General features: G+C 43.9%; 2 protein-coding genes across 3 annotated transcripts in view; both read left to right on the plus strand.

Moving 5' to 3' along the window:
- Nucleotides 1-17620, plus strand: part of LOC118573473 (UDP-glucuronosyltransferase 1A1) — a 76815-nt gene that overhangs the window by 45115 nt on the left and 14080 nt on the right. The window contains exons 1-2 of one of the 2 annotated variants that reach the window (XM_036173805.1): nt 6378-6464; nt 14698-15474. The exons of the other annotated variant lie outside the window; for it this stretch is intronic. Of the exons in view, the coding sequence (XP_036029698.1) occupies nt 6378-6464; nt 14698-15474 (864 nt within the window). Of the gene's footprint in view, nt 1-6377; nt 6465-14697; nt 15475-17620 lie in introns of those variants that run through there. 2 annotated transcript variants of the gene reach the window in all.
- On the plus strand, nt 418-3690 carry LOC118573338 (UDP-glucuronosyltransferase 1A5-like). Its single transcript, XM_036173642.1, has 2 exons — nt 418-1281; nt 3592-3690. Exons 1-2 carry the CDS (start codon nt 418-420, stop codon nt 3688-3690), a joined length of 963 nt encoding a protein of 320 aa, XP_036029535.1.

A 17620-nucleotide genomic window follows, 5' to 3' on the forward strand; every position in this document is an offset into this window, starting at 1 on the left:
AATTACTCAGCTGGTTGTGTCCAGAGGAGAAGCCATGTTGGGTATCCAGCCGTCAGAAACACACCAACGGCAGAAAGAGAAGGACATGATGAAATGAGTGTACACAATATTGCTTTGAAGATTGAGGGCAGGGGAAGAGGTAAACGATTCTTAATGGTTCAAGAACAGCCAGAAGTGTAAGGAGTTTTTCTTATAGAGAGATGTTAAGAGCGGCTTCTCCCTGTGCAGAGGCACAATGTTAGGACTGTAGTGAAAGTCCAGCATGGATTTTTCATGCAATGATTAACTGCAGGTGGGCATTGTCCCTACCAATGACATGCCGTTGTGCAAGGTGACTTGATGATAATATAAGATGAAGAAACTCATGCTTGGGGCACAGATGGTAAGGAAGGTTAACCTTTGTGGGCTTCTCTGGAGATGGCTGTGGGACTCCAGGTGTCTCTACAAGGACTCTCAGGGCTGCTGTTCCTGCTCTGTTCCCTGCCCTGGGCTGAGGGTGGGAAGGTGCTGGTGATTCCCATAGAGGGCAGTCACTGGCTGAGTATGAGGACCATTGTGAGGGAGCTCCATGCCCGAGGCCATGAGACTGTGGTCCTGGCTCCAGATGTGTCTGTGTACATAAAAGAAGAGGATTTCTTCACTCTGAAAACCTATGCTGTTCCATACACCAAGGAAGAATATGCACATCACTTGCTGAGCCTCTTTCAAATATTCTTTGAAACCGAATATTCTGTCATGATGGTATTAAACCATATGGAACTTATGAAAAACTTATCAACGTTCTATCAAAGAACTTGTACGAGTCTATTGTACAACAAAGGCCTTACCCAGCATCTGAACTCCAGTTCCTTCGAAGTGGTGTTAACAGACCCAGCGAATGTCTGTGGGGCACTTGTGGCGAAATATTTGAATATTCCTGCTGTGTTTCTTCTGCGCTTCATTCCTTCTGAGGCTGACTTTGAGGCTGCCCAGTGTCCAAGTCCTCCTGCATATGTTCCAAGGATATTCACAAGGAATTCAGACCACATGAGCTTCCTGGAGAGAGTCAAGAACATTCTCTACCCTCTGCCATTCAAGATCATTTTCCACTTCTCTTTTGCTTTCTATGAAAGCCTGGCCTCTGAGCTTTTGCAGAGAGAGGTGTCCCTCATGGAGATTCTCGGCCATGCATCCATATGGCTCTTCAGGTCCGACTTTGTGTTCGACTACCCCAGGCCCATCATGCCCAATATGTTCTTCATTGGGGGAATGAACTGCGTCCTCAGAAAGCCACTCTCTCAGGTCTGTATTAGGCCTCTACCCAAAGCTTGCTCCAGCAATATAGCCTTCTAAATGCCCTTATTCTGAGTTGCTCATCTCTCTCTTAATCTTTCCAGGAGCTTAGGTGAGTTAAATCCTTAAGGTGTCCTCAGTTGGTGTATCAGGACTTGAGTGTCTAATGAGAAGAGCGGGAGAGGAAATTGTGAGGGTCTCTAATACAACTGAGGAGCCATGGTGGGAGTCCTCCAAGTCTGTCCACTAGCCATGGCAGTGTCTTCCTGAACATGATATTTTCAGAATCTGGGGAGGACCAGAAATGCTGAGCTTGCTCTCGGACTCTCAGTGGTAGTTTCTGGGATTCAGAGATCGGCTCCAGGGCTATTCCTTTGCCTAGGGAAGGCAGTACGCCTGAAGTGAACCCGGATCTCACACAGAGTTGGGAGTATCTTCTGCTAAGGCACCAATCAGTTTGACCTGATAGCCCTTAAGCACACCTGTTCTCCTGGACTTCTGTTCTCCAGTCTCAGTGACTAGCTCTTCACCCTTACTACCTCCTCTGCTTTGCCTGCATCTGGAAAGAGAACATGTTCGCAGATGCAGATGAGGATGTGTTCGCTTTGGTCATTTTCCTCATCATCAGTGCTCCAGTATTGGTTTGTTTGTGTAGCTCATAGATTCAAATTGCACATCGTCATGTTTTGTGTATCAAAACTTGCCTCTGAATCTGACCAGTTCCTAAATAAATGTCTAGTACTGGGATTTGCTCAAATTATATTGCATATTAATTGTTTTGCCCCCAAACACATGGCAGTTAGATTGATGAACAATACTTTGATCATATCGCTTTTATCTTATCACTGACTGACATACTCTTTATCTACCTGTCTGATCTAATATTATCTTTTGTTACTATATTACTCAAACCTTTGCCTCTAATGAAATATTTTGTTAGAATTTTATTTAAATGTCAAAATATTTTTTTAAAGTTCAACCTGGTGATATCTGTTAATATGTATCTGATTTTCTTTCTCTTAGTTTATGTAATCTTGGGGTTTTACAGTATTCATTTTCTTTTTTCATCATTTTCTTTTTAATTGTGGGATTTGGTGACTTCCAGGGAGATGTGGTGTATTATGGTCAAATCTCTGACTCTCATGTTTCCCTTTGCTGACATTGGATTATCCACGTGGAAGGGAACCATCTCCTGACCACCTGTAGAGGTATCAGCAGCATTAATCTTCCAATGGATATAACATGGTTCTGAGTTCTGTAGAATTAGGGGCATGACTCTGTGGGAAGCCCTTGCTTTGGATATAGCACGTTCAGTCTTCCTGAAGTCAAACCATATCTTCCTTCCACAAAACTAGGAGTATTTCCTGCTAAGGCACTGAGCAGTTTGCACTGATATTTTCTAAGAAACACCTGCCCTTCTTGGATTTCTGGTCTTTGGTCTCTGTCACCTTCTCTTTATCTGTTTTGCCCTGTGTTCTTGTGGAAGCAGATCTGGAAGAGCAGGTTTTAGCCATTAGATTTGTATACTTCATGGTCAGTTTTCCAAATTGGTTTTCAAAGTGAATTTCATAGATTCTTCTTTGGGTTTTCTTTAACATGGTCACAACTTCAAGCATGCTCTATAAGTAATTTGGCTTTAATAGATTCCAAGGCAATGAATTTCTCAAATTCTATAACACTGAAAACTTCAAATGACATATCATCTCAGGCCTTTTGTAAATATTCACATTTTCTATATGGAATAGCCCACCCTCTAAACAAAAAGAGGAGGCCACTTTAAAGACTTCCATCTTGGCCAATCTTAATTTTTGGGGAATAAAGGCAGAGAATAAATAGTCTAGCATTGTGTGATGTTACGTTGACATTGACAGCCTGCCAGTAGATAGTCACACCAGACTCTTGAAAAGGAAAGATACAATGATTGGGAGCTGTCTTTGATCTTCAGAAAAATAGATATATAGATAGCTAGGTCAAGGTAAATGGATATGGGGGAGATTGAGACATAATCTGCATGTATTGACAAAGCCTGATAACAAAGTAGAATTAGAAATTTCTGGAAAGCTGAGCAGAGTCCAGTGAATCATTTCCCAAGGTGAGGAGGATGACTCTGCGGGGTTGAGCACAGAAGGAGATGCAGGTGAGAGGGACAGCTGATGATTTAGTGGTCACTCCTTAACCAAAAGTGTCCCATGGGTTCCTCTCAAATGTTAGATGTGTCGGTGGCTGCTGAAGACCCACCATCTCCAGGTGACCCCAGTTGCCATGCCCTTTGTCTTCCATGGGACTCTTTGCCATTTTTGGCTCTCTGTGTGGATGCAGACACACTCATTCAGCCCCAACCAGAGTGACGATTTCAACCACAGGATTGGGTCTGCTTCTTCCCATGCCCACCCTCCTGACATCCCCAAATTCTTCTGAGGCAAAATAATTCTCTAGCATTCTGTTTAGTGATTTCCTCACTATGGGAGGTCATGTCCAGGGAATAAATGAAGACATGTTTTCAACGTTTTATTCTGGTTTTTATATAGCGCATGGCTGGCAAGGTGCCTCTCTGACTGTCTGTCCTCCAGCCGAGGATTCCACAGATCCTGTCTGCTCCTTCAAGACATTGCTTAGTTCCTGTTCTTTCTGTGTGTTGTATGTGACTCACTGATATACTTTGGACTTAGGGTCCACTAGACAACATCCAAGCCCATTCTCATACTGTCCTAGTCTGCAATGTGAATAGAACTTGCTGCTTTTTAAGCCCATTTCAGTGGCCCTATTTTTTTTTTTTTTAATTCAGATGTCAAACCATCTTCATAAGTGACCATGGGACCACTTTGTGGTAGAACCTCCCAAAGCAAGCATGTCAAAAAATAAAAATTTAAAAAATTTAAAAAGCCCTCCATGAGAGGCATGAATAGAATGAACTTTCTCAAATGGCTTTAAGGTCCCTTTTCCATTCTACATGTCAAGTGACAGCTGGCTTTTGTCAAGCTTCTTTTTATTATCATGCCTTCTTAATGACCATGGGGAGCTTTATGATGTCCCATGGAAAAGCTTTCCCCTACTGCCAACATTTGTCATAGTTTTGGGACCTACATAGGGCTGAGTACCAGCCTAGCATGTCCCTGATCAATCTGAAACCTTAAGGAGTTGACATAAAGTTGTGGCCTTCAGCCTTGAGAGACACATATGTTGGTCCTTCAACACACTGAGATATTAGATATGAGTTCACCAACTGCTTCATCCATGTTCATGCATTTATGACCATAATCTAGGAAAGGAAACTGAGCTTAGAGAGGCCATTGTGTGTGTGTGTGTCCATAGAAGAGATATCACAGAGTTCACCTGCATGTAGATGACCCTCCCATAACCATAGAGAGAATTGCCTTGTGAAAAGGGGAGAGCAGACTCTTTCCCCACCCCTGAGTCTCACTGACAGTCAAGGGGTATGTAAGACCCCCAGGGCAGCAGCTGGTACAAAGGAAGCATCATCCATATGCTTATGTGCCTAGTGTTGAGTTTCTTCTGAGTGAAGACCACTAAATATGTTCTGTCTGATGAGACAGGACCTAAAGATAAACATGAAGTCAATTAGAAAACTGTAAGCAACTGCTTAACATATGGCAGGTGAATTCCCTGAGACAGGGATGGATTCCTGATCACGTACAAGGTTCCAACAAACAGGAACATGCCCTCACCTAGATCTCAATTTTGCTTTCTGCATGTGGAAAATTGAACAAAGTGACCCATAAGAATGTACCCCATAATGTTCATATTATGGACAGCATCTGTATCAGGACTCAGAGCTGGCAAGACTTTTGGCAGAAATCAGTTACAGGTCTCTAGATTAGTGACAGCCTAAAATAAGTCCCCTGCCCAGATCCCTAAAGAGAGTGCAGATGTCTGCATCCCTCAGCACCCGAACACCTGAATGTCAAATTGAGCCAGAGCCCAGAACAGTGTCTTTCTGCATCTGGAGAGCAGCTGATGGGAGCAGGGTGCTGCAGTGTGTCCATGAGTAGGCTGGTCTTTCTCAGGTGAAATAGAGACAGCATCTGCTTTATTCTGTGGGGAGCTGAAAGGATTCTCAGCTGCTCTTTCAGTAGGATTCCATTTCAAATCATGAATTCAAGACCCTTCCAGAATTGCCACAGCACACAGCTGCCCACACTTCAACTACAGTGTCCCCATTATACAGTTATCCTGTATGAAATGTGCCAAACTAGAGATCAAGCAACCTCTGTTTGTCTAGGCTGGCTTAGCAGTGTTTTCGAACTCACTGAGTGCTTCTTGAGAATGTGAAGGCAGACTTTACAGAGCTACTGAGTATACCATGATTCTTGGTGAGGTTACAATGGGTACCCAGTCATCAGGCACTGGTCAGAGCTCAGTGGCATCCTGCTGATGTGTGACTGAGAGAGAAGAAAATGATGCAGTGTAGTTGGAGAGCCTTTCTTCAGGTCCCACTAAGCCCCAGTAGTACGGTAGCCCATTTATAAAATAAACACACAGACATTTATATTATTTATACTGCTTGGCCATTAGCTCAGGCCTATCATTGTCTAGCTCTTACTTAAATTTAGACCATTTCTATTAATCTATACTTTGCCACGTGGCTTGTGGCCTACAGTACCTTACATCTTTCTTGTCATGGCAGTGGCTGGCGATGTCCCTCTCCCCCAGCCTTCCACTTCCCAGAATTCTCTTCTCTCTTGTCCCACCTATACTTTCTGCCTGGCCACTGGCCAAACAGCATTTTACTTATAGAGAGCGATATCCACAGCAATGCAGTGACAAGGTTGTGCAGATCTTTGTTGTGGAAATCAGAGGAAAGAAAGGGTGGTCTCTGAGGTTCATCGGAAAGCAACAGGTGGTGACAGGAGTCTTTCTGGTAGAGAGATGATAAGATGTGTTTTTCTCTGGGTAGAGGCAGAAGGTTAGGACAGTAGTGAAGTTCAGACCAGAGTTTATTTTGCAATGATTAACAGAAGGTGGGCACTGTGCCTACCAATGATATGCCACTGTACAATGTAGCTTGATGGTTATATAAAATGAACAAACTCATGCTGGGGGCAGAGACAGGCAAGGAAGGCCCTCTGCTGTAGGCTTCTCTGGAGATGGCTGTGGGACTCCAGGTGTCTCTACAAGGACTCTCAGGGCTGCTGCTCCTGCTCTGTTCCCTGCCCTGGGCTAAGGGAGGAAAGGTGCTGGTGATTCCAGTCACTGGCTGAGCATGAGGACCATTGTGAGGGAACACTATGCCTGAGGTCACAAGACTGTGATCCTGGCTCTGGATTTGTCTGTGTACATCAAAGCAGAGGACCTCTTCTCCTTGAAAACCTGTGACATCCCATACACCAAGGAATGATATAGGTAGACATCACCCTCTGGACTAACTGCTAATTTTCTTTTAAATGCAAATTTCTGTGAGGATACCTTTAAAAAAATAATGGGAAGTAAGAAATAAAGTATCAACATTCCATATGATGACCTGCATAGGTCTGCTGCACAATGAGACTCTGTTCCCAAACCTGAACTACAGTTCTATCGATATTAACAGACCCTGATTTTTTTTCTCTTTGCAATGTACCTAGGATGTTCTTGCTGTGGTTTTCTGCACCATCTTACCCTGTGAAATAGACTTTGAGACCACAGTGTCCAGTCTTGCTCCTTATACACACATGAGCTTTCTGCAAAGGGTCAAGAACATGCTCACCTTTTGACCTTGGAATATATGTGTCGTGTATCTTTCACTACTTTTGAGAGCCTCACCTCTGAGAATTAGAAGCATGTGCCACCATATCCAACTAAATTAAACTATTTTTCAAAGTTAATAGTGGCCAACTATTCCTAAATAATTGAAATTTTAAATATATTGAATAGTTATATATTAAATGATCTGAGGGCCATTTTTAATTTGTTTACCCCAGAGTATCATAAGAACTGCTAAGATTATAATCTGCTTCAGTTCCCTTTTCATTTTTAAATGCAATGTTGGAGAATAAACTGTAGCTTTTTCAGAGGAAGGGATCAGGCACAGATTTCCTCCAAAATGGGAGAAATTAAGTCTTAAGGTGCTGGGCAATCAGTCTTCCAGGAAATAATACAGTTTGCATAGGCAATAGTTTAATACCAAACATGCAGGTATTCACAAAAAAATTAAAAATATAAGTCAAGACTATTAAAAAAAAAGACTTTGTTGCAGGTCTCTTCATGAGTCTAGTTGAGATGTAGGGTTGTGACCAAACAAAATCAACAGCATACCCATGGGGAGTTGCTACCTAGTTCTTTAGGCATGGCATCTGGATCCTTGCGTGTTTTGGGGCTCTGAGCACATGGCAAACCCTCACAGTGAGAGAAGCTGTCAACATTGTCCCCACTGTGCTCCTCATAGGCATCCTCCATAGTCACATGTGCACAAGAGCTGCATATTGAACCTGGGAAAGAGTTGGGGTCCCTCCTCCAGGAACTGGCCACCTCTTCCGTGAGATGTGGTATTGGGAGTGTTCTTGATAATGCTGAGAACATTGGCTGAAGCAGCAAACACAGATTTCAGGTTCTGACTTCTCAGCTCAACCTCTCCATGTAAATGGACATTTCTCTCCCACCCAACAATTCCCAAATAACCACTCAGAGGCTTGCATTAATTATAAATACTTGGCTGGTAGCTCAGGCTTGTTACTAACTAGCTTTTACACTTAAATTAACTCATAATTCTTACTATGTTTAGCCATGTGGCTTGGTACCTTTTCTCAGTATGGCATTCTCATCTTGCTTCCTCAGCATCTGGCTGGCAACTCCTGACTGCCCTTCCTCTTTCCAGCATTCTTAGTTTGGTTGCTCTGCCTATACCACTGGCCAATCAGCATTTTACTAAACCAATTTAAGTGACAAATCTTTACAGTGTACAGAGGATTATTAAACAGCTGCTCCATCCATTCTTTTCCTTTTATAGGCATTGCATGGACAGGCATGGCCACTGCCTAGACTCAGATAATCCTGTATAGATAGCCAAAAAAGGGAAACAATGGGATTTGGCATGAGGTAAAACATACAGAGAAGTGGCAGCTACAGAAAGCAGATGGAGGAAAAGAAGGCAGGGAAGTAACTTTGGAGGAGAAACCAAAGAACATTTATCTGAATTCCTATCCTCTTCAAAAGGGTGAAATTCAAAGGCTACTTGCACAGTACAATGGAGACACATGGGAGGCATATTCATTTGCACATCTGTCCAGCTGCTGAGTCTGCTCCCTGTTAGGTATTAAGGGTGTGGCTTTGCTGCAGAGGGAAGTCTCAGCTTCGACAACCAAGCTGAATGGTCAGAATGACACATATGCAGTGAGGTGGAATGAATGCAGGACACCCTAGTAGAGCTCACACAATGGAGAGTGGAACCCCGCTGGGCATGTAGAGGAAGGAGGTGGAGCAACTGCTTAGTATTTGTGAGAGCAATTCCCTGAGGCAGGGCCAGATTCCTGGTCATGTGCACAGTCCCCACAGCTAGAGTCCTGCCCTCAACTGCATCTCAAATTTGCTTTGCCATCCTGACATTTGAGCAGTGTCCCACAAGATCACAAGCCTATGATGTCCTGGGGAATCCAGCCTTGTAAGAATTTTGAGTCAGCAAGAACCATAGAATGGAGCCTAATCACAAACCACAGGAGGCAGTGGAGGCCCAGGTTAGTGCCCACCCAGGTCGTTTAAGGAGGTACAGAAGCATGCAGCCCTCAGCATCTTGGAGAAGAGAAAGTTGGTATCCACTGGGTATTTGCGACACATTGTCCCAGATTACTACAGTTTTGTCACAGTACAGGAAATGCACCAGTCTGGAGATCCAGCAGCATCTTTGTTTCTCAAATTGACTTAGCAGTGTTCTGAGAGCAGCTTGTAGTGGGAAGAGTCCTGAAAGTGTTTCTGAGTGTATCATGTCTAGCAGAGAGTACCACAGACACCAACAACTGCTTTAGTTACTCTTCTGTTGCTGTGAAGAGGCATCATGACCAAGGCAATGTATTTTAAGAAGCACTTAATTGGAGGCTTGCTTATAGTTCAGAGTGTGAGACCATGACCAATCATGGCAGGAAGCACGGCAGCAAGCTGGCAGGCATGCACTGGGGCACTGGCTGAGAGTGGATATTTTATCCAAAAGTTGGAGGCAGAGAAGAGAGAAAGGAGAAAGAGAGAAGAGAGGGGGCAGGAGGAGAAAGGTGAAAAGTTTATGCACCCTGGTAAGTCTCTCCTCCTATGCAGCAATCCAAATCAGACTGAATCAAACCAAATTAAGAAAAAAAAAAAAACAAGGTTCAATGGGTAAACCACTCCCAGATGATTTTCCAGCTCCCCCAGAGAGGAGACAGGGAAGAGAGCCTGAAAAACCACATGCTTGTTTTCTGGAGGGCAGTTTAAATACCCTGTGGGAATGGTCTTGAGCATCTCTGGGGGAGGAGCCCTGTTTGGTGGGCTTTCTGAAATGAGGCAGGGTTTGAGGAGAGAGAGATGGGGGAGGGGGATTAAGGTGGAGCTTCAACTAGAACAAAAGGGAAGGAGGGAGGGAGAGAGGGAGGTGGGAGGGAGAAGGAGACAGAGGCAGAGACAGATACAGACTGTGCCTGGCATGTGTTAGGGTTCTGGAGAAGTCCCACAAAAGACCATCATCCACATATGCAATCAGCAAGAGCATTTATTATCTCGAGAAAGCTTCCAGCACGTTGGGGCCTGCCATCCCACACAAAGGCAAGATGGCAAAGACCCTGAGAGAGGTGTATGAGCTCCTTTTAAGCCTGACTAAGGAGAGTGTCCAAGGAAGTTATATCATCTTAGAAATGATTGGCTTATGTGAGTGGCAATCATGTTAGTAACTTTTAATTGGCTAGGGTTAGTTAGGGGTTTGTCAGGGCTACAGTTATCCATTTTGGGGCATGCCTGGACAAGACTCAGGCTTTGTCCTTATTTGGTTATTACCTTGAACTGTTGGTTATGGTGGCTGGCTCAGTGGCCCAGGTTTGCTACATCTTATCTCCCCTGTCCCTGTTGTCAGGGCCACCAGTGATTAATTGCCCTTTGTTCATGGCTCTTCTTTAGAAACAGCTTGTTCAGTTTCAGCAAACTGAAATTGAGGCTTGATCTCTAAGAGAAGACTGAGTAGCCTGTTCCAGTGTCTGCTTGGTCCTCTCAGCATGGGCTTTTGAAATCTCAAATCCCACTTGCAGGGACACACCTTCTCCAACAAGGCCACACCTCCTAATCCCACCCAAAACAGTTCTATGAACTAGGGACCAAACAATCAAATATGTGAGCTTATGGAGGCCATTCTCATTCAAACCCCTGCACCAACCATCAGGTTCTTCTCCAAGTTCAATGGCTGACAAAGAAAGAAATGATTCAATCAAGTGAGTGTGAAGAACCTTGTTTTGAATATAGGAGAACAAATGAGGTGAACTCTGACACTCACTAGGTAGCAGCCATGGGCCACTGGAGTTTAATGCATAAACAGCTGATAAGAGGAGAAGGGTAAGATAGTAGTCACTGCCAAGTATGGATTTATTCTGTAATGATTAGTGGAAGGAGGGCACCGTGCCACACAGTGAAATGCTGAATGTCAGCGAACATGGAGATAAAGAGATTATTAAACTAGGATAGGGGTCACAGCCTGGTAAGGTAGGTCCACTACTATGGGATTCTGGAGCAATGTAGGGCTTGTGTGGCTGCCGGTTTTCATAGATGCCAGACAGCATACACATCTTGAAAACATTTTTTAAAAACATGAGTGGAATCAAGGATAGTGTTAAATGTGGGCTAGTGGGATGGCTCAGCAAATAAAGGTGCTGTTGGTAAGTCTGACAACCTGAGTTTGATTCACTCGAATGTACATGATAGAAAGGAGGGAAATGACTCCTGAAAGTAAGCCTTTGAACTTCAGGTGTATACTCAGGTTGTATACTATGTATATTGTGGCACAGGCTACCCCTTTGAGTGTAAGCGCGCGCGTGCACACACACACACACACACACACACACACACACACACACAATTTAAAAAGTAATGAAACTGCCTAGACTCAGATAATTCTGCACAGACAGCCATAGAAGGGAAACAATGGGATTTGGCATGAGGTAAAACATATGGAGAAGTGGCAGCTACAGAAAGCAGATGGAGGAAAAGAAGACAGGGAAGTAACTTTGGAGGAGAAATTGAAGAACATTTATCTGAATTCCTACCCTCCTCAAAAGGGTGATATGCAAAGGGTGTGAGTGTGTGTGTGTGTGTGTGTGTGTGTGTGTGTGTGTGTGTGTTACTCATTGCATTTATTTTAGTCTTTAAGGGCACCGAACTGTATCCAAACCCAGTTTTATAGCCCAGTTTGTAAACTCTCTGCAGAAGTTTAAGAAGGGCTAGAGAGATGGCTCAGAGGTCAAGAGCACTGGCTGCTCTTCCACAGGTCCTGAGCTCAATTCCCAGCAACCACATGGTGGCTCACAACCATCTGTAATGTGATCTAGTGCCCTCTTCAAACATGTAGGCATACATGCAGACAGAACCTTATATACATAATAAATAAATAAATCTTTAAAAAAAGAATTCTGGTTTGGCCCATTTCATCTGCCCTGCTTTTTTTTTTTTTTTTTTTTTTTTTTCCAGATCTTAGTAAGTCCATACAAATAACCATGGAGGAGCAGGATTTTGTGCTAGACTTTCTAAGGCCACCATGCTATAAAAGCCCTTTCTGTGGGGCATAAACTGTGCCAATACAACTGGGTTGTTCAGGTGTGTATAGCATTCTAGCACAGGCTGTGCTTAGGGTAAAAGCTGCCTTTTGTCAGACTGTAATCAGTGCCCTCTTAGTGGCAATGGAGAGGTTGACATTGCTTTTGTGAAATGATTTTTCCTATTTCTAACATCTACTATAAATATAGAACCAAGTTGCAGCTGAAGCCATTCCTGACATCCCACCAACCAACCTCGAAATCTTAGGGTGCTCAGAGGGAGTGTGATTACAAACCATTCAGATATTAAATGTGAATTTAAGCCATGTAGTGTGGGATGAGTTGGTACAGGAGTGCTGCAAGCTAAGAATTCCCACTATGTCAGGCTTTACTACTTTCAAAGAGGCAAGATTACTTTTAGCCAAGTGATGGTCAACTATTAAGACACTGGCAGCATCCATGTACAACCGAGTCATCTCAAAGTTACTTAAGAATGATAATAATATACTCACACATTTCACCAGGATGGATGAAATATCCAGGGCCAGTGACCTGGACCTGCACTTTTCCAGCCAAGGGCAAATGCAAGGATCTAAGTGCTGTGCTAAACACCATTTCCTAGTTCCAAGAAATAATAGTTTGCCTAGGGATTAATCATAATTGATACACATAGTCACAGCATTTTAAAATAAAAAAGGAAACAAGAATATTGTGAATGCCAGTCTTTGCCATGTACCCTTCATGATTCTAGTCCACATTTACAGCACTTGGTGTGGAGAACTGCCTGTATCCTTTTGACCTAATTTATATGTAGAAATTGTTCAGACTTGGTATCTGGCTCTTGTATGCTTTAGATCTGTGAGCACACTTCAGGCCCTCAGAATGAGGAGAGCAACTAATGTTACCTTGTGTGCTTTTCCCCAGCACAGTGCACAAGAGCCACATACCAAGTCTGGGCACCAGTGGGTCTTGACTCCAGGAACTGGCTGCCTCTTCACTAGCTGCAGTGATGGGAGTGTTCCTGTTAAGGCTGACATCAGCTGCTAAAGCAGCAATCATAGATTTCAGATGCTGACTGCTCAGCCACCAGCTCCATCTATGCTTTTCCTTTCATGGGCTTGGCATGGACAGGAGTGGCTACACCCTATATGGGTAATTCTGCATAGATAGCCATAGAAGGGAAACAATGGGGTTCGGAGATGAGGAAAAACACGCAGAGAAGTGACATATGCAGAAAAAGAAAGCAGAAAAGTTACTTTCAGGAAAGAAACTGCAGAATATTTTTCCGGACTCCTACCCTCCATGAAAGGGTGAAATACAAAGGCTGCTTGCCCAGTGCAGTGGGGGCACACGTGAGGAATTTCCCATATAAACAGCTGCCGATTCTGCTCCCAGCTGGATCCTAAGAGGGTGGCTTCTCTCCAGAGGGAAGCCTCAGCTTGGCCACCCTGGCAGAATGACACAGAGAGGTAGAATGTACAACACCCCAAGGAGCTTGCCTAGTGGAGAGTAGAGCCATCCCCAGGGCATGCAAAGGAAGAGGTGGTAGCAACTGCTCATCCCATGCAGCAGGAATTCTCTGAGGCAGGGCCAGAGTCATTGGATATGTAAATAGTGCCCACAACTGGGCTCCTGCCCTCACCTGGGCCTCAAATTCATCTTTTCTTGAATTTGGGCATAGTGCCCTAGAAAACTGTAGCCCATACTTTTTGGAGGATTCCATCCTCATCAGGAGTCTGGTCTGGCATGGACTGCAGAAGGGGCCCTGATCAAAAACCTCAGAAGGCATTGTTCACCTTAACAGAGTGTGAGAGCCTGCAGCCCTCCACATCCAGGAGAATCGAACCTGAGACTGAGCCCCTCAGCAGTCTTTCTCCCTTTTAAGGAGATCAGCTTAAGGGAGGGAGCAGGATGCTTCCAGAACTCATTCTGTGTCAGTGACGAGGCTGATGTTGGCCAAAGACGCTTTACAGAGCATCAGCCTCATTCCATGGAGTGCTCACAAGATTCTTAAGTGTTCTTGCAGCAGAGTTCAGATCCTCTGAGCCTGACTTTTGATATCTTTCCAGCATTCCCGTCTTTGTTAGCAGTCAGCTACTTCAATTTGTGTTCCCTGATCCTTAGAGTCCTGGCACCATGAAGAATATGAGCCATGGCAAAGGGATATCGTCTTTAGTTTGGTCAAGCTTGCTTTGCACTGTTCTGTATGCTGTGATACATTAATTGCCACTTGTGAATTGGAGGAGAGACTTTAAAGAGCTACTGAATTAGGTCTTACCCAGCATAAAGGTTTTGGGAGACGAGGGCACTGCTCAAAGCTCCATGGCCACTTGCTGACAGTCTAGGTGGTGAAAGAAACAGGTGTCCTCCAATGGGGAACTGGAGGACAACAAGAGGTGAACTAGTATGCCCTAGGGAAAGAGAAGCATTTTACAGGAGTCTTTAATTAGGCAAGAAAAGCAAAGCTTAAGTTTCTGTGGGTGGAGGCAGGCAGAAGAGTAGGGCGTTAGTGAAAGGCAGGGGTGATTTACTTTATAATGATTGACTTAAGGGCACTGTCCTACCCAATGGTATGCAGAGTGATAGGTGGCCTGGTGATAAGAAAAGGAATAAATTCACAAAGGAGGCACAGGGTGTGGACAGTCCACTGTTGTGGGCCTCTGGGGAGATGGACACAGGGCTCTCAGGGCTGCTGCTCCTGCTGTGTGCCCTGTCCTGGGCTGAAGGTGCAAAGGTGCTGGTGTTTCCAATGGAGGGCAGCCACTGGCTGAGCATGAGGGATGTCACTAAGGAGCTCCACGCCCGAGGCCACCAGATTGTGGTCCTGGCTCCAGATGTGACTCTTCACATCAAAGGAGAGGACTTCTTCACCCTCAAAACCTATGCCTTTCCATACACCAATGAAGAATATCAGGAAAACATACTGGGAAATGCAAAGAAGGCCTTTGAAACACAACATACTGTGAAGTTGTTTTTTGAAAGTGTGGCAGCTCTAAGAAATTTTTCAGAACTCTATGCAAATTCTTGTGTAGCACTGCTGTATAATAAGACTCTGATCCAGCAACTGAATTCCAGTTTCTTCGATGTGATCTTAACGGACCCCATTTTTCCCTGTGGGGCAGTGCTGGCCAAGTACCTACAGATTCCTGCTGTGTTTTTTCTGCGCTCCCTTCCCTGTGACATAGACGATGAGGCCACACAGTGTCCAAACCCTTCTTCATATGTTCCAAGGCTACTCACAACATTTTCGGACCACATGAGCTTCCTGCAAAGAGTCAAGAACATGCTGTACCCTCTGACCTTGAAGTACATTTGCCATATCTCATTCTCTCCCTATGAAAGTCTTGCCTCTGAGCTTTTGCAGAGAGAGGTGTCCTTGGTGGAGGTTCTCAGTCATGCATCAGTGTGGCTGTTCCGAGGGGACTTTGTGTTAAACTACCCCAGGCCCATCATGCCTAACATGGTCTTCATTGGGGGCATAAACTGTGCCAACAGGAAGCCACTCCATCAGGTCTGTATTCTGCCTTTATCTCAATAATTTTCCAGGATTTTTTATTTTATTTTTACTTTCAAGTGTTTATTTATTCATCTCTCCAAAGTTATCTTTTTCTAAGAGACTTTGATAAAATTCATCTATTAAGGTGCTCAAGGTGCTAAGCTTCAGGTCTTCAGAGGCCACTGTCAGGACTGAGGGGCTGTAGTGGTAATCTATTGGGACTGCCCATCCAGACACTTTTTCTATTGGTGAGTATCCTGATTCTACACAGGAACTGAGAAATTGAGCTGTGGCCTGACTCATCAGAGGGTGTGTTGCTTTCAGATTTTTTTTTTAATGGTTAAAGGAATCAATGAATGGCAGTTGTTGATGTGGCAGTTTTTAATATTGCTCTCAGGGACGAAATGTGTGTGTGTGTGTGTGTGTGTGTGTGTGTGTGTGTGTGTGTTCACAGGACACTTGAGCACTCAACAGACCCGGAAGCAAGCTAATGAGTACTTTATGGGATCAATTGGATCAGCCACATATCAAATGCTTGATAGTCTATGTGTAACTGAGCAGCTACTGGATGAGTGTAGATCTTCCATGATATAACTAAATAGTCTATTTCAAATTTTGTGTTTAAAAAACTAAAAGAAAAATAATCTAGAGAAGTCTTATCATAACAAAACTTTTTACTGTATCATAGGGTAGAGGTGGAGAATAAGTTGTACATTTAGTCCTGAGGCTACTGGCTACTTCCCAGTCCAGTCAACTTGTCTGACAGTAATTGAAACTATACTAAATGGTTTAATGAAGTTCTAAGGAAGTTAAATGAATCTGTATTTAATGAGAAAACCTGTGAGCTGAGTCAGGTCTATAATCCTAGCACTTTGGAAGCTGAGACATGGTTATGAGTCCAAGTCCATCCTTGGCTACATAATGAGAGCCTGAACTAGGATACACAGTGAGAGCCCAAGAGGGGAAGAGAGAAAGAAGAGAAGGAAGGGAGAGAGAGAAGAGGGAGGAGAAAGAAGGAGTGTGGAAGATGAGGGTGAGTAGGGAAAAAAGGAGAAAGAACTGATGAACATGGGCAACTGGAAATTCTAGAAACATAAGCTGATACAGATGAATGACTTCCTAAAATGGAGAAGGTACATTTCTTCCAGTTTGGAGGCTGCAGCATAAAATCAAAGGGAAGGTGGTTATTTGAAGACAGTATAATTTCTTCCAAATGCTTTCAGCCATGTTATGAAGCCAAACCAAAAATAGCTGGGTATGAACCTCCGCCACTGTAACTGGCTTTTTGAATTCTTGATCCTGTTTTAGGTGGAACAGGGCCTCCTACTCATCTGGGTCTTATGGTGTGTTTCTCTTCCTTGCCTGGTGCATTTTGGAAAATTCTCCCAGTGGCTCCATGAGGGGATCCCCTGTGGTGGATTGGAATGCTTTAAAAATATTAGGTGAGAAGTGCATGTGTGTCAAGGTGCTCATGTGGAGGTCAAGAACAACAACTTCCAGTTCCTTGCTCTCTCCTCCCACCATAGGTCCCAAGGATCAAAGTCAAGTTGCCAGGCTTGTGCAGGAAGTGTTCTTATAAGTCCACTGGTGGATTCAAGAGGTTCCCCTTTACACAGGAAATGCCTTTTGACCACTATGACAAACCTTCCCTAAAAGATGACCTTCCACAGGCATGTCTGCAGAAGTCTTTTGAGACTGAGCAATTTTTGAAGAGATTTTCAAACTTGACAATTCATTAAAATGTTTTGCTTTGTTTTAAGTTGGGCCTGGTGGCACATGCTGTGAATTCTTACACTTGGGAAGTAGAGTAGATTTCTGTGAATTCAAGACCAGCCTGGCCTACATAATGAGTTCCAGTCCAGCCAGGAACTTTCCATTTACAGCTCCATTAATCTAGGATATATGAATACTGATTCTTTGTTGTTGTTGTTGTTCTCAACTATTAAAACTAGCCAGAGCTGAAGATCTATTACCTCGGAGTGACATTGCTTTGCCAGGCTCTTTGCCTACCATGGTCTTTTTCCACTGTGTGGTTTCAGATCCACTTTCTATTCTACCCAGGGAACTGGTTTCCACATTTAACCATCACAGAACTGTACATTTGTTATCCCCAAATCCTTGATACTTCCTACCAGTTTAGATACAAACCCACACTAACATT

This window comes from Onychomys torridus, chromosome 23, assembly GCF_903995425.1.
Source record: "Onychomys torridus chromosome 23, mOncTor1.1, whole genome shotgun sequence".
NCBI classification, from domain to species: domain Eukaryota; kingdom Metazoa; phylum Chordata; class Mammalia; order Rodentia; family Cricetidae; genus Onychomys; species Onychomys torridus.